Source organism: Gossypium hirsutum, chromosome D01, assembly GCF_007990345.1.
Source record: "Gossypium hirsutum isolate 1008001.06 chromosome D01, Gossypium_hirsutum_v2.1, whole genome shotgun sequence".
Classification (NCBI taxonomy): domain Eukaryota; kingdom Viridiplantae; phylum Streptophyta; class Magnoliopsida; order Malvales; family Malvaceae; genus Gossypium; species Gossypium hirsutum.
Window position 1 is genome coordinate 30,073,268 of NC_053437.1, and position 25,483 is coordinate 30,098,750.

Below are 25,483 nucleotides of genomic sequence, written 5' to 3' on the forward strand. Positions count from 1 at the left end.
ATGATTACTATAAATTGAGTTTTACTTCTTGGCATCATAATGCATAAAGACTGTTTAGTGTGCCCCTTTTAAGTGGGAGTGAGAGCTACTCCTTCGTGGGGTTTTCAGCTCTGTGCAGGATAATGGATCACTTTCGGATACATCCGTACCTATGTCTTCGTGATATTTTCATCTCTGTGTAGCCATAGGGAAATGTATTCCTCTGAACCAAACTCGGTCCGTATGAGCCTTTAATGGGTGAGGATCGAGGAATTCGCTGGTTCGGGTACCTTGACTTTAGGACCAAACCACATGTAGAAAACCTAGGAGCCCAACCTAGGTAGAACTACCCCAACCCCTAGTGATTACCCAGATAAATGCTTGGTTCTTTTGTATTTGCTGTGAATTTTGCTTGTATGTTATACTAACTTACTTGTATGTTATACTAACTTATGGTGTTTTTTTTCTATGTTTGCATGTCATTTCATATTCAAAAGAGTGTCGATTCAAGTTCGATTGCTAAATTAGGAAGTTTTTTATGGAAAACAAATTTCTTGATAAAGTGGAGGATAATGCTGTTGTCCGTATATGGTCAGAGAAAACACAATTAAAAAGGAGAGATAGTTTAGCTAAGGGATACACATCAGAATTCTAGGACTACACTCGTATCAGTGTGACGTAGAACAGCCTCCAGGAGTTGAAAGAGATATGGGAACAGTGGAATCATGAGATTAAGCAGTTGTTCTACTCTAATTATGGGGACTTGTTGTACTTACTCGATATTAATGTAGATGAACACTTGTTCCGGGCCCTTGCTCAATATGGGAACCCTGCATATAGCTGCTTTGCTTTTGGGAAGGTTGACTTGGTGCCTACTGTGGAGGAATATACAGCCCTACTGCGTTGTTCGAGGTTTCAGGTCGATAAAGCTTATTCCAAAGCCGCATATGTCCCAGCTTTTTGGAAAAAATTGGCAAACATGACGGGAATGAGTGAACAGTGGATTACAGCTAAGATCAAGCAGAAGGGTGAGTGTAAATGTATTGCATGGAAGAATTTACGAGACTTGATTTTGGCGCATCCAGATACAAAAAAGAAAGTTGATGTGTTTGCTTTAAGTATCTACGGATTGATAATCTTCCTTAGGGTATTAGGATATGTCAATGAAGCGGTCTCAGATCTCTTTGATCGACTTGATAGAGGGGTTATGCCTATTCCTGCAATCTTGGCTAAGACATTTAAATCTTTGAATGCGTGTAGATGAGCTAGTGAGGGCAGATTTATAGGGTGCGCACAATTGTTGCTAGTTTGGCTTCATAGCCACTTCTAGAAGGTGGATAAGATTTCGTATCAAGTTTTCTCTAGGAATTACTCCCTGTTGAAAGAAATAGTGGCCACGCCAAGAAGGGATGACATATCAGAGGAAAATTGGATAGGGCTTCTCCAAAATCTTCAAGAAGAGGACGTCGAGTGGAAAGCTCCTTCGTTGATTCCTGATAGAATTCTTTACCAATGTGGGAGCTTTGATTGAGTTCCTTTGCTTGGAATTTGGGGAACCATTGGGTATGCTCCTTTGCTTGTACTAAGGCAATACGGTTCAAGGAAATTTGTACCGGTAACACATGGGTTAGCTCAGTCTGAGTTTTCGTACCGAGGAGATAATTATAAGAAAAGGGTAAAGGAGATTTCTAACGATTGGAATCAGAATCGTCGGATGAAAAGATTGGCTATAGGCTCAATGACGACCCCCAGGTACAGTGAATGGCAGAGTAAAAGAATCAACGATAATACCCCGAAGTCAAATTCAGAAGATGCTCGACCAATGGAAGAGTACTTGCAAGTGATCCAGTTAGATTTAGAAATTATAAAACAGGACTTCGAAAGAAGGAATTTGGAGCTTGAAACGAAGATAGAACAGTTGGAAGAAGAAAATATGCATTTGAGGTTAGATTCTGATGTTCAAAAGTTAGAGGCTGAAAAATTAAGAAAGGGAAAGAATAAAGCCGAAGAGGACCTGGATAGCTTAAAAACGGATTACAAGAAGTTGCGTCTATCAATGAGAACCTATGGGCTAGGGAAGACTTTAGAAAAGTGGCGACAAGAGATTCGAGAAGAAAAAGGCAAGGCTGATAGGTGGGAAAAGAAATGCCAAGAGACTCAAGTGCAAAACAAGGCCTTAGAGAAGAGTCTGTCAGAAAGTCGGAGTGAAAAGGATGAATTAAAGGCAAGAGTAGCTGAACTTGAAAGGTCTCTTCATCGTTACTGAAATCGTAATACTGCGGTAGAGCTAAGAGCGAGCTTGAGCAAGATTGAGGAAATGAAGAAAAGAGTAGAAGAATTAAAGGTGACATTACAAAACTATGAGATGCTGATTGAATTATTTGAAGTAAATGAAGAACGTCAGAAAGAGCAGCTTCACTTTTATCAGGGCCAAGTTAGAAATAGAGATCATGATTTGGGAGAAGCTGTGGCCCAGATTCGGGGGGTAGCCGATTACTTACAGACATTGGCAGTACAGGCTGATGCACTGAGTGTAAAATACGAGTTGGAATCAGACCAGGGAAAAGAGCTTGCTTCACTACTTAAAAAAATTAAAGTTTTGAGCATTAGGGCAAAACTGTATATGTAATCTATTTTATGTAAAGAATTTTGTTTTCTAAATAAAGCTTTCTAAATGGAATTGAATTAGAATCGATGCATTTTTGCATTCATGCATTTACATTACATTACATCATATGCATTAAAGTCCCACGAAAGATCCTAATTGATTAAAATCATTACAGTTAATCTGGAAACCAAAAAAAGCTCACCAATGAAGCATCGGTACGGTACTCATCGTAAAACTAAGGAAATTGACCAAAGATTAGAGAAACTTGAGCAAATACAAAAGGATATGCAATAATGGTTACAAGTGAAAATGCAAGAGCAGCTAGATAAAATCCAAGAAAACATGATGTAAAAACTGATGGAATCTCAAAGAGATACTATGGCTCAGTTGACCCAACTACTGGCAAGAGAAGTAAATAAAGGAAAGGGCCCTATGACCAATCCTGGAGAAGGTAATGAGGATCCGTTATATCCTCCAGATTTTACTCCACCAAATGTACAAACCCAAGCTGAAATGTACACAAGGAGACCATCTGTCACAATTAGGCCTCAACAGTTACAAGCTGGTGTCTCGATGCCCATGAATTTTCGAGGTGGATCAAGTTCAAGCCTGGGAGATAACTTGATTAATCCTATTATTCCCAATTTTGATGAAGCGGCTGAAGAAGGAAAGGCAAATGTGGAATTGCCAAAACGGTGGGAGGATAGGTGTAAATGGTTGGAGGAAAAATTCAAAGCCATGGAAAGTGCTTATAGCCATCATGGAATCGACGCTAAAGATCTCAGCTTGGTTCCAGACTTAGTACTTCTTCACAAGTTCAAAATGCCTGAATTTGAAAAATACAATGGAACTAGCTGCCCCGAGGCCCACATCACCATGTTCTGTAGAAGGATGACTGGCTACGTTAACAATGATCAACTGCTAATACACTGCTTCCAAGACAGTTTGGTAGGGGCAGCGTCTAAATGGTACAATCAATTGAGCCGTACCAAGATTGGTTCATGGAGGGACTTGGCACAGGTATTCATGAAACAGTACAACGATGTAACGGATATGTCCCCCGATAGAATTACGTTACAAAACATGGAGAAGAAATCGAGTGAGAGTTTTAGGCAATACACGCAAAGATGGAGGGAAGTCGCTATCCAGGCAGCCGCCACTCTTGGAGAAAGAGACGATGATGTTTTTCATCAACACACTGAAAGCCCCGTTTATCATGCACATGTTGGAATGTGCCTCATAGATTTTCTCAGATATAATCATGAATGGTGAAATGATTGAAAGTGCCATCAGAAATGGGAAAATAGAGGCGGAAGAGAGTAACAAAAGGTCAGCCTCAAAGAGAAAGGAAAACGAGGTAAACAACGTGAACACATACAACAAATCGATTACGGTGAACCGGCCAAGAAAAGTGGTTGCTAGTCAACAAGGTTCAACAAGACAAGAATCTGGTGTGAGAAAAGGTACTGAAAAGCCCCAGTTCACACCAATTCCAATGTCATATAAGGAGCTGTATCAGAGTTTATTCAATGCACACGTTGTTTCTCCTTATTACTTGACCCCTTTACAACCCCCGTATCCCAAATGGTATGACGTGAATGCACAATGCAACTACCATGCTGGAATTATAGGGCATTCCATAGAGAATTGTACTGCCTTCAAGAAGCTAGTTGAAAGACTCATCAGCATGGGTGTTGTCAAGTTTGATGACTCACCTAGCGTAGAAAATCCACTACCCAATCATACTGATAAGGGACTGAATATGATTAGTGAAAATATGGGAGAAGGAGTCAAGACCGACATTGCTGAAGTAAAAACTCCGTTGAAATGGGTCTGGAAGGAAATCGCAAGAAGAGGGTTAGTCATTTCAGGTTTCGAGAAAGGTTGGAAGACTAAAAATTATTGTGAATTCCATCATGAAATAGGACACAAAATCCAAAGATGTGAAGAATTCAGAGCTCTAGTCCAAAGCATGATGGATAACAAAGAGATGGAGTCCTATAAAGAAGCAAAGGAAAAAAGAAGCATATGCACGTCGGACTCAATGACGAGGACCCCAAAAATAAATCATCCTGTGGTCATCATCTCGCGCCCTAAGAATAATGAAGCTAGGGTTCAGGTGACACCAAATATCATCATTCAGAAACCTGCAACCTTCTCTTACAAGGATAGCAAGACAGTCCCATGGAACTATGAGTGCAACACAACCATCCCAGGAAAGGACACTTCAACTGGTACTGTAGAAAGGGATTAGGGTATAGGTTCTTATACGCGTAATGGAAAACGCTGTGATTTGACAAATTCTCGAGCAGAACCGGTAAATGGAAAATCTTCGACGGTAGAGCAAAAGGAAGAGAAGGCAGTTGAATCTGAGCCATTGGTTAATGAGCCGATAAAAGAAGAGGAGGCTAAGAAATTCTTGAAATTTCTAAAACACAGTGAGTACAGTGTTGTGGAACAACTGCATAAACAACTAGTTCGCATATCCGTGTTAGCTTTGCTCTTGAGTTCAGAGGTACATCGGAGTACGTTGATGAAGGTATTGAATGAGACATATGTAGCTAATGTCATCTCTGTTAGCAAGCTGGATCGGTTAGTGAACAATATAAGTGTCGATAATTTCATCTTCTTCAGTGATGACAAACTACTCGATGCAAAGGGTACACGTTGCCAGGAGTTTTTATTGATAATAGGTCTGCGTTGAATGTATTGCCCCTATCCACCCTTAATAGACTACCTGTGGACAGCTCACATATGAAGACATGTTAGAATATAGTGAGGGCATTTGAAGGAATTTAAAGGAAGGTTATGGGAAGGATTGAGATACCATTGATAGTTGGCCCAACCACTTATAAGGTGGACTTCCTGGTAATGGATATCAAACCTTCCTACAATTGTTTGTGGGGGAGACCTTGGATACACTCGGCAGGGGTTGTGCCGTCTTCACTTCATCAGAAGTTAAAGTTAGTGTTAGAAGGTCGATTGGTGATGATAAGTGCTGAAGAAGATATCATCGCGACAGTAACTAATGATGCATCATATGTGGAGACCAATGATGAGGCACGGGAATGTTCTTTTCGATTCTTAGAGTTCGTGACCGCAACATTTATTACTGAGGGAGACAGAATCCCGGTACTAAGAATATCCAAGACTACGAAGATGGGTCTGCAGTTGATGGTAGGAAGGGGAGCCTTGCCAGGAAGAGGTTTGGGAAGGCATCTTCAAGGAAGAATTGAGGCACCAGTACTGAAGGATAAGTTTGATCGTTTTGGCTTGGGTTACAGGCCAGATATGAAACAAAAGAAAAGGGAAATAGAAAAGAGGTAGGAGAGAAGAAAGACACGTTTGAGCGGAGAAGAAGTCAAGTGGGAGCCTATGAACTTTCCCCACATATCTAAGACCTTTGTATCAGGGGGTTTATTCATCCTGAATGAATACTATCCAGAGAAGAAAGCATTGAAGAAATGTTGGGAAATGTGCATATCAGCGCCCTACATGAAGACACAAGTAAAGAGGGGATTCTGTTAGATATCCGTCCTTATGAACCTAGGAGTGTTCTAAACAATTGGACTAAAGAAGAAATACCTGAAGTTTTTTAGAGCTTTCTCAGAGTAATATTCAGAACATACTTGTTGTTTTAGCCTAGAGACAATAGGAACTTCTTTGTGAAACAGGCATATGTTTGAATATCGTTATTCTAATGAAATACATATTTGCAATTATTTTTTAAGATTCTTTCGTTATTTTTGTACGAATAGTCATTTTGGATTCTTTCATTTCCTTTCAGATCATTCTTTCATTAATTCATAATCATAACATACAAATAAATATTCTTAAAATTCATATTCCATTTGTATATTCCTTGGTACCTATAACAAATCCTCAAGTATTAATGACATGAGTGACTCTGCTATAGACGCGGAAAATCCTTTTGACCCTGGAGGGATCTCAGGACTTTGAAGACGTCATAGATTGAAACCTATCTTCAGACTTGATGAGGATGGTAGAGCAGAAGGAGAAACAGATCCTACCTCACAAGGAAACGGTAGAGATTGTGACCCTGGTGGAGGGAAAAGTAGTAAAAATAGGAACGTGCATGACCGAAGAAACAAAGCGAGATCTCATCAAGTTACTTCGAGAGTTTAAAGATGTCTTGGCATGGTCATACCAGGATATGCCCGGGCTAAATACCAATATGGTAGTACACCGTCTTCCTATAAAAGAGGATTGTAAGCCAGTTCAGCAAAAACTCCAGAGAATGAGGCCCGATATTGTACTCAAAATAATGGAGGAAGTTCAAAAGCAATTCGACGTTGGGTTCCTACAAGTAGTCGAATACTTAGAATGGGTGGCCAATATCGTACCGTTCCCTAAGAAAGATGGGAAGGTACGAATGTGTGTAGATTATAGAGATCTGAATAGAGCTAGCCCAAAGGATAATTTTCCCTTGCCTCACATTAACACCCTGGTGGACAACACGGCAGTACACTCGCTATTTTCCTTCATGGACGGTTTTTCAAGGTATAACCAAATTAAGATGCATCCTGAGGATATGAGAAAAACCACGTTCATAACCTTATGGGGAACTTTCTATTATAAAGTAATGCCATTCGGGTTGAAAAATGCAGAAGCCACGTACCAGAGAGCCATGGTGACCCTCTTCCATGATATGATGCATAGGGAAATTGAAGTATATGTTGATGACATGATTGCAAAATCCCAGAAGGAAGAAGAGCACGTGCAGGTCCTGAGAAAGTTATTCTTAAGGTTAAGAAAGTTCCAACTCAAACTCAATCCGGCCAAATGTATCTTTGGGGATAAATCAGGAAAGCTTCTGGGGTTTGTAGTCAGTGAAAAAGGGGTTGAAATTGACCCAGATAAAGTCAAAGATATTCAAGAATTGCCTCCCCGCGTACGTAAGAAGAAGTTGGGGGTTTTCTAGGGAGACTAAATTATATAGCACGGTTCATTTCACAACTAACTGAGAAGTGTGACCCCATATTTCGTCTCATTAAGAAGCATAACCTAGGTGTATGAGACGAAGAATGTCAGAAAGCTTTTGAAAAAGTGAAACAATATTTGTCTAATACCCCAGTATTGTCACCTCCTAGTCCGGATAAACCACTGATCCTGTATTTGACAATGTTTGACCACTCCATGGGATGTGTATTAGGTCAACATGATGAGACAGGGCGGAAGGAGAAGGCGATATATTATCTCAGTAAGAAATTTACTGATTGTGAAATTAGATATTCGCCCATTGAAAAATTATGTTGTGCCCTGATCTGGACAACATAGAGATTGAGGCAATCTATGCTCTACCATACAACGTGGCTAAATTCAAAGTTAGACCCTTTAAAGTATATGATGGAGTTAGCTGTACTGAATGGGAGGATGGCTAGATGGTAGATTTTACTCTCTGAATTTGATATAGTATACGTAAATCAGAAGGTTGTCAAAAGGAGTGTAATAGCTGACTTTTTGGCTAGTAGAGCTTTAGAAGATTATGAAGCTCTAGATTTTGATTTCCCGAATGAAGACTTGATGAACGTGACAACTGCTGACGAGGATTCTCAAGAAAATCATCCTTGGAGGCTAAACTTCGACGGAGCATCAAATGCTGTAGGTAATGGGATTGGGGCAATACTTGTATCCCCTAATGGAGATCATTATCCTTTTACCAGTAAATTGGTTTTCTTTGCACTAATAACATGGCCGAGTATGAAGCTTGCATTATGTGTATCCGGGCAGCCATGGAGCAAAAAATTAAGATACTAGAGGTATACGGAGACTCGAAATTGATGATATTAGCTCAAAGGGGAATGGGAAACTAGAGACCAAAAATTAATTCGCTACCGGAGATTGGCTCTAGAGTTGATCGAGGAGTTTGATAGTATCACTTTTTGTTATCTCCCACGAGAAGAAAATCAGATGGCTGATGTTTTGGCTACCTTAGCCTCTATGATCCAGGTGAACAAACTAAAAGTCATGAAGCCTATTCAAATCAGCATTTATGAGACCCCGACTCACTGCTACAGTATTGAGGAAGGGAAAAATGATGACCATCCTTAGGACCAAGATGTACTGCGGTATGTGAAGAATCGTGAGTACCCTGATCAAGCAACAGAAAATGATAAGAGGACATCGAGGAGGCTCACCATTGACTACATCTTAGATGGAGATATTTTATATAAGAAAGGAAAGGATCAAGTATTATTGAGATGCGTGCATGCTGTGGAGGCCAAGAAAATTTTGGAAAAAGTCTATGAGGGCATCTGTAGAACGCAAGCCAGTAGTTTGACAATGGCCAACAGATCATGAGATTCGGGTACTACTAGTCCACTATGGAAGGAGGTTGCATTGATTATGCCAAGAAGTGCCATAAATGCCAGATCTACGTAGACAAAATACACGTGCCGCCGTCACCTCTTCATGTTATAACTTCTCCGTGGCCTTTCTCCATGTGGGGGATGGATGTCATCGGGCACATATTGTCAAAGGCTTCCAACGGGCATCGTTTCATCTTCGTGGTCATTGATTACTTTACTAAAAGGGTGGAAGCTGCTTCATATGCTAATGTCACGAAGGTAGCAGTCAATAAGTTCTTGAAAAAGGAGATTATATGTCGATATGGAATGCCCGAAAGAATCATATTTGACAATGCGCTCAATTTGAACAATAGTTCAATAGCGGAAGTCTATAGTCAATTCAAGATCAGACACCATAATTCGTCACCTTTTCGCCCAAAAATGAATGGTGCAGTGGAGGCGGCTAACAAAAATATCAAGAAAATTGTGGGGAAAATGATTGAAACTTACAAGGATTGGCACGAGAAGTTACCATTTGCTCTCATTGCCTATCGAACATCTATCAAGACTTCTACTGGGGTGACACCTTTTTCTCTAATCTACGGGATGGAGGCAGTGTTACCCATTGAAGTTGAAATTCCTTCTATCAGGGTGTTAGCTGAACTAAAGTTAGATGAGGCTGAATGGATCCAATCTCGTTCTGATTAGTTGAACCTGATAGAAGAGAAGATGTTAAAAGCTATTCATCACGGCCAAATGTACCAGAAACGAATGATGCGAGCCTATAACAAAAAGGTTCATCCTAGAGAATTTCATGAGGGGGACTTGGTGTTAAAAAAGATCCTTTCTCTACAAAAGGATTTTAGAGGGAAATGGATGCCAAATTGGGAAGGACCTTCTGTTGTGAAGAAGGTCTTTTCTGGATGAGCTCTGATCTTGAGCTAGATGGATGGTAAAAGCCTGCCTAATCTAGTAAACTCAGACTCAGTCAAGAAATACTTTGCCTAAAAAAGAGAAGAGACCAAGGTGAAAACCTGCAAAGGGCGCTTTGAGTCAAAAAAAAAAGATCAATGTGAAAACCCGCAAAGGGCACCTTGAGACCAAAAGGGATTTGAGTTGAAAACACGAAAAGGGCGGCTCAAATTTTGGATCAGAATGGGGCATCAAGTGATCAGAGGAACTAGAATTTTGATCAGATTGGGGCATGTGGTGGTCTTGCTATACCTGAATCAGCAGGAAAGGGTAGGCGATATCTTGGGGCATCGACGGAGTACTATAGATCTTCTAAACACATGTCAAACTCAGAATGGTCTTCAGAAAGTTTGTACAGAAAAGCTCAAGCTGCGATATCTGGGGCACCTAATCTTCATACTATTTATATTGAATTTTTTATTCTTGAAACACTTCATTCTTTTCCAAGATACACATTCCTAATCAATTTCTTTGTTATCATTCTTTACTATCTTTGATAATTTATTCATTTCGAGCTATGCTCCCAAATTAATTCTATTTTTTGTTATGATCTTTTTGCAAGCATGTTGCATTGGAATAATGATTAATGGACTAATAATACTTTCATAAGGAAAGTTCTGCATATTACTCTAGAAGTTTCTAAATAATACAGTAACCTGAAACAAGACTATTGTTTAGAATGCACTAAGTTTAAAGGTTGAAATATCTAGGAAAGAAAAGTCTAAATTGAGACTATCCCTTAAAATTTTTTTGTCAAAACAATGATTGGACAAAATGACAAAATGTCGTGTCGGTGATCAGGCTTCAATGAACAAGCAAGCAATGATCACCAAGCAATAGTAAGAGGTTTCCTCGGAGAAGAAAGCTTTCATTTGTTCATGAGCATTTGGTATGACACCCGGAGAATGGTGTAAAGGACCAAAGAGTTTCACATTCTATATCCTTGAATTACGATAGAAGAGTATTGAGAAAGAGCCATATTTTTCTACCCTTGGGTTACAGTAGGAGAATCATGGTACAAATTTTGTGTCCTAGTGGATTGAACTTTAAGGTTTTCAATGGGGGCAATCTGATTAAGTTTCTTTGGAGAAGCCAGTTGAGTAAGAAGGCGTGACATCCTAATCACTAGGCATAATTAGGTTCATCAAATGGATTCTACAGATCTTATCTCTCTAAAGTTACAGTAGAGCAGATCGCATCCAGTCCTATCTCCCTGAAGTTGCAGTGGAGCGGATTAAAACCAATCTTATCTCCTTGAAGTTGCAGTGGAGAAGACACAAGTAATTAGTCCTATCTCCTTAAAGTTGCAGTGGAGCAGATTAAAACAAGTCTTATCTCCCTAAAGTTGCAATGGAGCAGACAAAAGAAATCAATCCTATCTCCCTGAAGTTGCAGTAGAGCGGATTAAAACCACAGATCTTATCTCTATAAAGTTGTAATAGAGAAGATCGCATCCAGACCTATCTCCCTGAAGTTGCAGTGGAGCAGACAAAAGAAATCAGTCCTATCTCCCTGAAGTTGCAGTGGAGTGGATTAAAACCAATCTTATCTCCCTAAAGTTGCAGCGGAGCAAACAAAAGAAATCAATTATATATCTCTGAAGTTGCAGTAGAGTGGGTTAAAACCACAAATCTCATCTCTCTGAAGTTGTAGTAGAGCGGATCGCATCTAGTCTCATCTCCCTGAAGTTGCAGTGTAGTAGACAAAAGAAATCAATCTTATCTCCCTGAAGTTGTAGTGGAGCAAAAAAAAGAAATCAATCCTATCTCCCTGAAGTTGCAGTGAAACAGATTAAAACCACGGATCTTATCCCCCTGAAGTTGCAGTGGAGCGGACTAAAACCAATCTTATATCCCTTAAAGTTGTAATGGAGCAGACAAAAGAAATCAATCATATCTCCTTGAAGTTGCTGTGGAGCGGGTTAAAACCACAGATCTCATCTCTCTGAAGTTGCAGTAGAGCGGATCGCATCTAGTCTCATCTCCCTGAAGTTGCAGTGGAGCAAACAAAAGAAATCAATCTTATCTCCCTGAAGTTGTAGGGGAGCAGACAAAAGAAATCAATCCTATCTCCTTGAAGTTGCAGTGAAGCGGATTAAAACCACGGATGTTATCCCCCTGAAGTTGCAGTGGAGCAGACTAAAGATAGCAAATTTTGTTCTTTCAAGACACTACAAGGTACAAATCCTATCTTCCTAACGTTGCAGTGGAGTGGATTAAAGCACCAATTCCTATACCTTTGAAGATGCAGTAGGATAGAATGAGGCTACTTGAAGAAGAAGAGCACGAAGGTCCAACACGATCGGGAAAAATTGGCCCTTTTTAGTCTCTGCTTCATTCCCGTTACACGACAATGAGCAAAGGGGGGCAACTGTAATAGGCTCAATTTTCCCAGGCCCAAAAACACAAATAAAATAAACCAAATCAAGAAAATTAAAAGTCTAAATGTCCATTTGCAACTAGCCCAAATACCCACTAAACCTAATTAACCTAGCCCAACCCTAAACCCAATTAACCTAGCCCAGCTAATGTGCAAACAAAGAAACCCTAGTCTGCTTCAACAGCCATTGCTGCCCCAGCCACGCACGCCTCCGTACATGCCACGTCCACCCTTCGTACGCCGTACTTTCGAACACAAACAAAAAATGCAGCAGAGAAAGAAGAAATTGTATTTTTTTTATTTTATTCTATTATTATTTCGAATAGGGGGATATAAAACAGAAGAGAAACCTTTGTATTTTTTACACAGAGAGATTGAATACAAAAAAAAAACTCATCCAGAGAAATAAAAAAAAGAGAAATTTCGAAAGGTGATTGTTAATCTTTTTGCTTTTCTTTGTTTTTTTTTGCTCCTTTGTTCATTGATTAGTACTAAAATAGAAGAGAAAGAAAGGAAGTGAGGGGCTTACCTTGTCTCCGTTCGCTCTGTCGCAATCAGGGTCAGACGAGGCTGATGGTACCTTGAGCAGTCGATCCACAGATGCGGCGATGAGGGTGCATCTATGTTAGGTTTTTCTTTTTTAAAAAATGGGGAGGAGCCTGCTTAGGCTAGGGTTTATTTTAGCTTTTATATAGTTAGAAACGGCATCGTTTGAGACCGAGTTTGATGGTCTCAAAATGGTGTCGTGAGGGGCTGGTATTCGAGCAGTGACCCGACCCGAGGGAAGGATTCATGCGTTTTCGTGTGATGGTTTATTTCTCATTTGGTCCCTCTGCATTAAATGCTGTTTTAAATCAGTTTTTCTTCAGGTTTTTTAAATTTCGCCGCATATTTTATGCTGATTTAATTTTAATCCGCGAACAAACGGCATCGTTTTCATCGACTGAGTTAGAGTGCCCCAATCTGTGCGCTTATTTGCTGTTTTAGTCCTTCAGATTTTAATCAAATACAACTTCAATCCTTTTTATTGGTGTTTGCTAACTGTTTAATATTATTTTATTACAATTTAATTTTTATCCCACTATTTATTTTGTCTTGTTTTTTTTCTTTTCTTTTAATCTCATTGTGATTTTAACTAAACTTTTACTAGTTTAATTTTAAGTTTAAAATAGTTCTTATGTTGACAAATTTAATCGTTATTTCTAGTATGGTTTTAATGTTTCAAATAAATATTGCTTTTAATTTATCATACGTTAAATTTTTTTAATCTATCATATTCTTTTATTTTCAAACTTGGCTTGTTATCATTTAGTTCGTTGTTGGTTATACTATGTATGTCTTGTGAAATTTTGATTCGATTTGTGTAGTTTTTGATATTTTTATCATATTTTGAAATTCATCTTTTGTATATTTTATATAAATTATATTTACTTGATAATATTCTTTATATAATATTATTATTATTTCATATATAACCTATTAAACTAAGCAATTCTAAAATATATATAGTTACTATAATATTATTTTGAAATCTTTAAAAAAAAGGGTGTTTCACAAAAGCACTAAAATCATTTTATTTCGTAAATTTTCAAAAATGCTCGGTGTTTGCGATTCTCGAGAGAATTGTGCCCTAACTTACTGGGCCCCGATTCTTCTCGTTGAATTTAAATAGCCAAGGATTTATTTTACAATAAAACCATAAAATTTATAAACAAAGTTCTTCGAGATTTCAAAATGTTGGACCCTAACTTACTAGATCTGACATTTTGCTACCTCGGATCAAGGATTTTTAAAAATAAAGGCAATATTCGGTGTTTAGGAATTTCGAGAAATTGAAACTTAACTTACTGGGTTCTAATTTACTGGTTGACCTAAATAATCAAGTATCCTTCTAAAAATTCATGAGTTTTTAAAGTTAAAAGGTACACTTAATTTCGAAGATTAAGCTATTACACTCCAACTTACTAAGTGCAATACTTTATTTCTTCGAAAGGAGTGCGTTTATCACTCAAGTTGGTTTATTTAAATTTTCTTTTCACAGGATCATATTTTAGAATCTTTTCAAAATTTCAATATTAAGACATTAAACAATCAATTCGGTACCAATTTTTGGGCGTCGTGAGGGTGTTGACCCTTCCTCGCACGTAACCGACTCCCGAACCTGTTTTCTTACGTTTCAAAGACCAAAATCGATATTTTAGTAAAAAAATATGTTTTTTTAAATCTCAAGGTGACCCGATCACACCTCGAAAAAGGATTGGTGGCGACTCCCATTTTTTTTTTTAAGTCGATCCTGGTTTTTCCAAATAAAAAAGACAACCCATAAAATCATTAAAGATACCCCAATTCTAGATATGGAAAATTGGGTATTTTATTGAAAAATCCAATAAGAAAGTGAAAGAATAACAACACTTACTTTAGCAGAAGAAAGGGGCAGCAATGAACACCTTTTTGGGCAGCAATGGATATCCATTTTTTAGTGTCAAAATTTTTAGATTTAAGGCTGGAAAAATTATGAGAAAATGGAAGCAATGAAAGGAAGAGAATGGTGCAAAAGCCCATCATTAAAGAAGGAAAAATGGGCGGTGGAGCTTGGTGGTTTAGGCAGCAGCACACAAGGGAAAAAAGAGAAAATTTGGGAGAAAAGAAGAGAAGGAGTGGGTGAGGCGGCTAGGGCTGATGAATAATGACTAAAAGCTAAAAAAATAAATAAAAGTGATATTTATACCTAGGGTTACTAGTTAGTGGTGACACAAAAATAGGGGAAATGAGAAATTTGGAAAATTTGAGCTATTTTGTAATAGAAGGGGTTCGAACTTGAGACCTTAATCTAATTACCTTTCTTCCTTACTTTCCTTTTAACCATTGGGCTATTTACTCATATTTGAAATAATTTCACAAAACCTTAAGCTAAAATTTGGGATGTTATAGTAGAGGTCAAAATAGGGCTGCAACTACTTTAGAAACGGACGCGAACTGAGCTTAGTCTAGACAACCTACCCTCTTATATGCCGTTAGGGGACATGAGGAAAGAGATTTGTTTAATGTCATCACAGATATTTTTATTTCATTCAATTCAATACTTTGCCTTGATTAGCATAGGATCCACCCACTCTTATGTTTATTGTAATATGCCTGATAAACTGAGCATTGAGGTAGAGGAAACCACAACTGGTGTAATTGTAGTAAGCTCTTTAAGAAAATTAGTTATTGTAAATAAAATCTATAGGAGATGTCCGTTACTACAAACTAATGCTCAAATGTCATGCTTGTGGAATAATTTCAAAAGAGAGAAACAAATTGATAGTAACCGCAACACTAAAAGTATTCATAAACAAACCAAAGATGCATCACATTGATCAAATTGTTAAAAATTGCATCCTAACCCCGCCATTATCAAACTAAGAGCCCTAAGGAACCCATCGCATTAGTGATGCACAGAAGGCAAGTCTTAAATGACTTATCCTCCTTTTCATCATCTTAGATTTCAATTTTAGAAACACCATCATTGTGTTCTATAATGATAAGTCTCTCTAAGAATAATTCTTAATAAATCTAGTGACACGCTTACCTTAGCAAATCTCACAAGAAACTAACAATTAAAACTAAAACCACCATTACTTTCAGAGAAACAAAGTGGACAAAACAAAACCAGGAAAATGTAGCCAAAACAAAACCCCAATATTGTGGATTGAAATTAAAAGAAAAAAAAGGAAAAATAAAATCAGAGAATATTGTTGAAGAAGCCACAACTAGCAACTCTAAGGTTGTCATTGTCACCCTACAAAACAAAAATTTAGATTGAAAAAATTAAGCGATTAGGACTTTTAAAAAACTGTTTAACTATAATAGCATAACTCCATTTTCTTTTTAATTTTAAATGATAATGTAATATAAATTTAAAATGCCACGACATCGTATAGAGAAAAGGTGTGACAGAGATATAATGTTTCACTACACCAAAACAGGCTTTTAGCGGCATTTTTAGCGGCGTTTGAACAAAAAACGTCACTAAAAATCGAGCATTAGCGGCGCATTACGTAAAACGCCGCTAAAGATCGACAATTAGCGGCGCTTCCAGGAAAGCACCGCTAATGCTCGATTTTTAGTGGCGTTTTTAACCTAAGCCCAACGACATTGTTTTCTACCTTTCAGATCTTTAGCGGCGTTTTTAAAAAAAGCGCCGCTAATGCTCAGATCTTTAGCGGCGTTTTTAAAAAAGCGCCGCTAATGCTCGGGGCTTTAGCGGCGTTTTTGAAAAAGCGCCGCAAAAACATTTTATCTGCTATTTACTATTTAATTTATTTTTAATTGAATATTTGTTAAAAATGGATAAATTTGAAATAATGACATGTAAAAATAATTTGAAATAAAAAAACATAGAAAAATATTTGTTAAAAATGAAGAAATTAAAATACTATTACTTAAAATAATTTTAAATTTTTTTGTGTACATGATTGGTTGATTTTTAATTTATATATTAAATAATTTCAAATATAATTGTAAAAGATACGATAGTATTAATTTTAAAATATTTAATTTAATTATCATTATAGTTTAGGGTTTAATATATATGGTTTAGGGTAGATATATATATGGTTAATTTAGGATTTAGGGCTGGTTCAATAGTTGCAATTTTAAGGTTTATAGATTATGGAATTAGGGATTATGGATTAGGGACTCTGATTTAAGGGTTGTGATTTAAGGTTTATGGGTTAAGGGTTAGGGGTTAAGTGTTAGAGGTTAAGAGTTAAGGATTTAGGGTTTATAGATTTAGTGTCAGGTTAGGGTTTAGGGTTTAGATTAATTAGTGCATTTTAATTTATATATTAAGTAATGTTTAAGGGTTAGGGGTTAGGGATTCAGGGTCGGGTTAGGGTTTATGATTTAGATTAATTAGTGTTTTTTTATTTTTTATATTAAATAAGGTTTAGAGGTTAGTTGTTTGGGGTTTGGGGTTAAGAGTTAGTGATTTAGGGTTTAGAGATTCGGGGTCGAGTTAGGGTTTAAGGTTTAGATTAATTAGTATTTTTTAATTTATATATTAAATAAGTTCTTATATAAATGTAAAAGAGAAATAATAAATTGTAAAAATTATTAGTTTAAAATTGATATGCAATATACAATAATTGAATATAAAAAATTGTAAAATATGCGAGCTTTGGCGGCGTTTATAGCCAAAACGCCGCTAATATGATTTAGAGTTTTTCAAAACAGTGTCGTTTCATTACAAGAATTTAATTTATTAGTGGCGTTTCTTCTGTAAACACTAGAAAAGGTAACATTAGCGGTGTTTATGACTAAAAAATATTTAATTTAAACCATTTGATATATTTAAATATTAGATTTAAAAAAATTAATAAATAAAAAAAATGTAACAAATTGATACGGATAGGTAACTATCTATTTTGGATATATAGGACCAAATTATAACAAATAAAAATAAAATACAAAAACTAAAATCATTCCACATCGAACATCTAGCAAAATAATTATATTTTAGTTAGGAAGAAATATCTCTAATAAAATGGAGATTAGATCTGATAACATCTCAATCTTTAATAGAAATTTGATATGTGAGAGATTAATTGCTTACATTGGATAATTGTAACTTAAAAATTAATTACAACTATTTAATCATTTTTTCTTATTAAAATATACGATATTTATTTTGAGAGTACTTGATTTTTTTTATAAAAATTCAATTTATAAAAAATAATAATAAATGTTTTATAAAATCACTTAACTAATAATTTTTAACAGACAAAATAAAAGATTTTTAGCATAGCAAAACAGTGTCGTTTTATTCCAAATGAAATAATTTTTTGCGGCGTTTTAAAGAAAAATGCCACAAAAAATAATTTTACTTTAAAAAATAGCCATTTTATATAGCAAAATATTTAGTGGCGTTTTTATAAAAAACGCCACAAAAAATAATTTTACTTTAAAAAATAGTCATTTTATATAGCAAAACATTTAGCAGCGTTTTCATAAAAAACGCCGCAAAAGGTAAGCAATAGCGGCGTTTTTATAAAAAACGCCACAAAAATAATTTTACTTTAAAAAATAGTCATTTTATATAGCAAAATATTTAGCGGCGTTTTTATAAAAACGCCGCAAAAGGTAAGCAATAGCGGCGTTTTTATAAAAAATGCCACAAAAAATAATTTTACTTTAAAAAATAGCCATTTTATATAGCAAAACATTTAGCGGCGTTTTTATAAAAAAAGCCACAAAAAATAATTTTACTTTAAAAAATAGTCATTTTATATAGCAAAATATTTAGCGGCGTTTTTATAAAAACGCCACAAAAGGTAAGCAGTAGCGGCGTTTTTATAAAAAACGCTACAAAAAATAATTTTACTTTAAAAAATAGCCATTTTATATAACAAAACATTTAGCGGCATTTTTATAAAAAACGCCACAAAAAATAATTTTACTTTAAAAAATAATCATTTTATATAGCAAAATATTTAGCTGCGTTTTTATAAAAAACGCCACATAAAATAATTTTACTTTAAAAAATAACTATTTTATATAACAAAACATTTAGCAGCGTTTTTATAAAAAACGCCACAAAAAAATAATTTTATAAAAAAAATAGCGCCATTTTTATAAAATCCCCTTCCCCCAAAATCCCCAACTTTCCCTCCTAAAATCCCTAATTTCCCCCCTTGAAACCCCCCAACTTTACAAACATACGTCCTTTAAAATTTTTAACTCCGAGCCCATTGCTATCTTTTCTTCCTCAACCCCAATTCAAACGCCCAAATTTGGAAAGCTATTTTTTCTTTCTCTGCAGAACTTTAAAAAAAACCGATCTCGATTCATACACATATAACAATCACAGTCACAGTCCCGCTGGGCTTTTAGCAAAATCCAAAAATCTCTCTTCCTCCATGAAGCAGCCAAGAGAAGTACAAAAGCGGCTGTCTCATCTATTCTTCCTTCTAAGTTATTTGGGAAGAAAGAAGATGAATCTGACTCAACTGTGGCAAATGAAAACGGTAAAGTGCCGGATGAATATGAGAGTGAAGGGTCTATTGAGGAACCTACCTTTATGGAGTCAGTTTCAGATTCGAATCCTGTTGATGAAAAGCAACCATTCTGATAGGAGGAAGTAGCTCCGTTGTTTTGAAGGATAAGGTAAGATCTTATATGTTCATTTACGGTCTAAATTTTATCAGCTTGTCTATCTGTAATTAGGGGATTAAAGAAAATTAGGTTCTAGAGTCACTCTGATTTCTAAATATTGATGGCAATACTGGTTGAATAATTGTTGATAGAAAGATCAGAGAGAAGCAATTGAGACTTGTCATTCAAAATTATATGATGATATGAATGATGAATGATTATGAAGGATTTGCAAATCAATTTTCTTCCCAGCTAAGTGGAAATTTTAGCAGTAGAATGACTACGCCGCATACAAACAAGAAGAACTAGTTATATTCTTATGTTTTCCATGTGTTTGTTTTAATGCCTGTTTGGTATTTCATATATGTTAATTTGATGGTTAATATGTTAATCCCAATTTTAATCATTCATTTTGATAGAATTTAATATGTTAATTTGATGGTTAAGATATTCACTGTGACTTAACAGGGCACAAGGCTTTGATCTGCTTTTGTAATTCATCCAAAATTCTTTTTTTTAATGAGTATTTTTCATCGAAATACTTGGAATTTTTTTACTAAATTGCTTGTGCTGAATGCTAATTTAACCATTTTGGCTGAGGTACTTTTTGAGTTTTGAGGATGACTGAATGTTTTTTTAAAGTAGTTTAAAAATAAATAGATAAGGCAAATGTATTTCTAAGTGATGGATATGATAGAGAGACTACTGTTATCTATTCTAAGTTGTTTAAGTTATCGATTTCTGCCTTCAACGTGGTACAGTGTTGAACAAATTAGTAGCAGAACCAAATGCATGAAGCTTTAAGCAAACAGACTATATCAATACACTGGTACTGATATCAAGGTAAATGGACTTCTTGGATCCTGTGTAGGCATTGTGTTTATCTAGCTCAACCATTTCTATGCATATGAATGGAATCTGAGCAAGCGGAGCTAACATGATTACCTCTCTAAGTTCTATTAGGTTCACCCTAACATTTTGTTCTTGTTGTCTTTTTTATATTGTAATTGTTATTTTTGTAGCTTTATTCCTTTAGGTATCTTATACCATATGTTGTGATTTCTAAGTTGAGGTAGTTAAATGTTCATTTATCAATTGTAATCACAATGTTCAGGTTTTGGTTTATTGATGAGGAATTTTATCTAGATGCTAATCTCAATTGTAAGAGTAGCTGTATGAGTATCAGCAAATTCTACTCTCCTATTGAAGTAGGAGTGACCCTTATTATTATTATTTTTAAAGATTGCTCAACAATGAATCTTAATGGTTCAAGAGTTATTTGCTTTATTATCTTACGTTGTTTCTTCTTCTATACTGAACTAAGAACACTTGAATTAGGAAGCGATTATATGTGTATGTTTTACATTTCCTGTTAGCTCTAGATTTGAGTATTTTACTTTTACTAGGCTATGACAAGCAAGTTGACATAAAGATCCAAGCCAAAGTTACTATTTACTGTTTCTTCTCTCTGGTTCAGTGTCTGCCTCTTCTGGCTCGAAGTTGGGGGCTACTATCCCTTCATCCTTAGCATATGGTTCTTTTAGTGTTCTTTTTTTTTGGTTGTTGTTGTTGGCCAAAAACACTTTCATTCATTTCACGACAAAAAATAACAATCATCAAAATCAACCACAACCAAGATGTCCAAGCATTAGACAGAAACGAGAATAAGAGCTGCGAAACTGGAATTATACGTATAGCACTCGAATCACTTGTCTTGCAACACGATTACTCGTATAGCACTCCAATCATGTATAATGTCATTTTATTTTCATTTTCATTTTTTATTATCTTTGCAAATATTTTTTGTTTGAACGAATAATCTTCAGAAAATGGATTTTAACGCGGCGGAGGAAGAGGAATTTGGATTCTCAAGAAACTATTTCTTAGCAAAAGAAATGGGCAGTTCTGGGAAGAAATCTGCTCGTAAACTCAGTGATATCAACGTCGTTGATGAACAGGTATTTTGCCTCATTGAATCCCCATCTCGAAAAAAGCTTTTGTTTTTTTATTCTTTTAAATTTTGTTGTTTTAAAATTGCAGGAACTTAGAGAAGCTTCAGCTAATATTGAACCAAAGCATCAAAATGACATTGCAGATTTAATAAATAGTTACAAAAGTTTATACCCAAAATGGTTTTTTGATCTCAGGTAATTTAAAACTCTTATTTACTTAATGGTGTAATTTTGAATTTCATTGGAAACTTTAATTTGTTAGAATTTGATCCCAAAAACTCCATGTTGCTAAAAGAGAATATATTTAAATACCTGGCTTCTTGTTTTTTTATAATTTTCGGTTCGAATGGTTTTGCTTTTCCACCACCCCCTAAATAAAATTGCCGATTCTCTTGTAAATAATTTAGAGAAATAATTAAAAGAAAAAAAGTAAACCCATATTTGCATAGGATTTTGGACCTTCACCTCTTCTCTTCTTATCGTTATTTTCAGCTGAAAAAGGCTTTTACATTAATCACCCTTGAAGTTACTTTTCTACAGGTAATAATAAATTTTCCTTTTTTTTTCTGTCTGCTTATTGGATTTCTTTTAATTCATTCCTTAGCTGGTTCATGTTGATTTTTTTTTTGCGTATCTTCTTAGATTTTCTTCTGAATTTTGTTTGATCTAAGCTTATAATGGGGAGATACCCATATTCTATTTAATCTTAAATTTTATGATTTCACTTCCTATAGAAAAATTAATGCATGTTTTTGTCTTTCAATATAGGAAGCAGGTAAGCATGTGAGTTCAAACTATTTGGTAGATTTTTAATCAAATAGATTGAATTGCCAGGATTTATACTTTGCAATATTTATATATATAGTTTTTTTATTTGTTCAATGTTCTAACTGAAATTTATGCCAATGAAAAACTTCTATATCTTTGACCAAGTCAATTTCTTTATTTCTCTTTAGGATTTTAGTATGCTTAAAAACTTTATTTTTTTTATGCTATTGAAGCATTGGATCATCTTTGCATGCTGCAAGAACAGGCTGCTTTGCTAACATGTTGAAATGTTGATTTTTGATAATTCCTTACATATTAAATATTGAAGGTTGATATTCAAGCTAGTAATTTAACATTAAGGTTTATTAATGTTATCCAATTAATTAATTGGACTAACTTATCAGGTTTTGTAAATTAAGGGGATAAAATTCATAATTAGACCTTTACTTATTTATTTTTATTCCAAAGTGTTACCTTGAAAGTTAGTATTGGTTTAATTTTCCAGTACTTATTGTGTGTATGTTTTGCTTTTATTTATTTGCAGATGTGGTTTTGGTCTTCTAATGTATGAATCTGAAGTGCATTTCTCTTCTTCTATTTGCAGTTAAGATTTGAAACTGAAGACAAAGCAAGCAGACTTCTGAGTAATGTGTCATTTTTGTTGAAATCAGGGGGTTATTTTTTTGGTATTACTCCTGAAAAAGTGATTGCCAAAAACTGTTGTTTCTGGATTTGTGTATTTTTCTTTTTTTTTTTTGTTCTTGTGGTTACTGCTACACCTGTTTCTGGGAGGTGATTGTGTAAACATTTTAGTGTGATTTAGTTATTGTAAGAATATTTTTAACATTGTTAATTTTAATATTATTGTACGAATATTTTGAATTATAATTCAGTTATCAATTTATATCATATATCTTTCATTGAATTTGAAGTATCATTTAAATTTGCCCCTTTTTGTTTGTATTTTATGTTACAAGAAGGATTGTATATGGATGAAAATCGGATGTTACAAATTTGCCAAAATTAGTGGCGTTTTTCCATAAACGTCACTAAAGAATTGTACTTTTAGCAGCGTTTGTGATAAAAGCGCCGCTAAAGATCATGTTCTTTAGCGGCGTTTGTGGGAAAAGCGACGCTAAAGGTCATGGTCTTCAGCGGCGTTTGTGGGAGAAGCGCCGCTAAAGGTCATGGTCTTTAGCGGCATTTGTGAGAAAAGCGCTGCTAAAGGTCATGGTCTTTAGCGGCGTTTTTGGGAAAAGCACTGCTAAAAGTCTTGGTCTTTAGTGGCATTTGTGGGAAAAGCGCGCTAAAATTAGCGACGCTGTCATTAGCGGCGTTTTTAGCCGCGCTTCTAAAAGCGCCGCTAAAGGCCTAAAAAAACGCCGCTAAAAACTTGTTTTGTTGTAGTGTTTGTGGTGAATACCAATGTGTGAGGAAGTGGTAAGTTGGAGGGCCAAATATAGGATTATAGGTATGGGAAATGAGAATTGCGTACTTGAGAAGCACACGCACATGCAGAAGTTAATAAGAAATACAAGGACAAGGCAATGTCTCGACTGGACTGTGTTTTTGTTATTCAATTTTGTTTTCTTGAGTGTCCGATAGGGCTGCCGATGTGCTGTTGTTTCCTTGACGGGTCCCCACATTAAATACTTCCTTAGAATTGAATTCACAAGAAACCTCTACCTTTGTCTTATGTATAAACTGTCAATTTTGTAAAACATATATGTCTATTTCAATTTTAAAGCGGAATAAATAGTTAGAATGCCTCGATATTAATATTATAGGGCCAGAATTAATTTAACGGAATAATTGAGTTTTTGTATTATTTTTGGTATAATTACGGGTATTCTCATTATTGTATGGTTTGGGTATAAATTTGTTTGGATTAGGGGTGGTATTTAGGTAAAACTCTCTCAATAATGTCAGACTTCAAAATTTGAATTCGATCTAAATGTTCAAGGGAAGAAGTCCATTTTCACTTCTTCCAACTATTTATATTATTTGAAAGTGAGCAAATAAGAATAATTAGTTACAACATTAATTATTTCATTAAGAATAAATACATAAGAGATGTTTATACTATTGGGTTAAGAGTAATATTAATTATACTTAAATAAAAAGATGAATTTAATCCCTATAAGGAGCATTAATAATTTTCGTTAGCAAACTATTGGATTAGGAGAAATTTTGTTCCCTTCAAATTAATTGAGGTAAGTAGTCTTTATACTAATAAAAATAAGAAAATAATATAATTGGGGACGTTAAAGGTTGATGTGGTGGAATGAGCAAATGATAAAATACATTTATATGAAACATCTATACATGTTCATCTTCGATTGGTTGAATGTTAAAATTTTGAAAAATATATATAGGAGAGAAGCTAAGAACTCATTATTGGGAGCCAAAATAAAATTATAAGATTTTGGAAGGCAAAATGTAAAAATTATGTTGAAGAAATGGCAATATTTGAAAAATAGAAGGGACTAGAATTAATAATATCGCATTTAACTAAGAGGCCACGTCTACCTGCTCCTTTAATCGGATTAAGATAAATAATATCAAATTAAAATGGAGAAAAATTATAAGAGGACCGAAAGAAAAATCACATCACAAATAATATAAAGGGAGACCAAGTCCCCACAATGTTAAATGCAACATCTGAAAAAGATGCCTCGCATCTCATCTGTGGTCCAAAATCCTCAATTTTTTCATTTACCCACCAAGCTTTTAATTCTAAAGGAGTTCAAACAGCTACCCTTATATTGAAGTTAAGGGTTCTTTACATGTTTGAAAAAACACACCCATCAAAGTCATATTTTTCAGATGTATGCATTATATTGTTTGTCTCTCTTCTTTTCTTTTTTTTTTTTTTATCTTTTTCAAACATAAATGGAGGGCTTTCATGTTCCTTTATATCTTCCAATTGTATGGGTATTTTGATAACCACATTGCTCTCATTGCCCATAGATACATAACTTTCTTCAATTCTCTAAAAAAATTAAAATTTCAAAAACGTTAAATTTGTTTTTTTTCTCTTATTGAGTGCTAAATTTTATACAAAGTAAATAAATATATTTTTTTGAATATTTTTCATGTCCGTTTTATGGTCCATGTTCGGAGTTCGTAGTTACCTTTCTCAATAATGTCATCTCTAAAGTTTGAATCTGAATCCTCCTCTTGAGAGTGCAATATACCTTACTATTATACTAAACCACTTGTATAGTATTTGCAATCCTCCTTATATCTTAAATCGCAGCCTCTTTAACACAAAAAGAATTTAATTATATATAATGAAACATTGAGACTTGATTCTATATGGTTATCAAAGTAAAATAAGTTGGATAAAATTGAAATCTAATTTATTTGGTTCATTCAATTAT

At 35.1% G+C, this 25,483-nt stretch overlaps 1 protein-coding gene and 1 long non-coding RNA gene across 5 annotated transcripts; both read left to right on the forward strand.

The window, feature by feature from the left end:
- The first annotated feature begins 2,965 nt into the window (after nt 1–2,965).
- LOC107921639 (uncharacterized) lies at nt 2,966–5,291 on the forward strand. Its single transcript, XM_016851468.1, has 5 exons — nt 2,966–3,388; nt 3,608–3,769; nt 3,831–4,174; nt 4,274–4,821; nt 4,900–5,291. The coding sequence occupies exons 1-5, from the start codon at nt 2,966–2,968 to the stop codon at nt 5,289–5,291; spliced, it is 1,869 nt and encodes a 622-aa protein (XP_016706957.1).
- A 13,590-nt stretch (nt 5,292–18,881) lies between these two features.
- Nucleotides 18,882–23,009, forward strand: LOC107922673 (uncharacterized). 4 transcript variants are annotated; one of them, XR_005908935.1, is made up of 6 exons: nt 18,882–19,392; nt 20,142–21,129; nt 21,207–21,338; nt 21,421–21,527; nt 21,825–21,872; nt 22,705–23,009. It is a non-coding gene; the product is annotated as an uncharacterized lncRNA (long non-coding RNA). The 4 variants fall into 4 exon arrangements; XR_001691402.2 differs by having other exon boundaries at nt 20,142–21,071; XR_001691403.2 differs by having other exon boundaries at nt 20,142–20,223.
- Nucleotides 23,010–25,483: the final 2,474 nt, after the last annotated feature.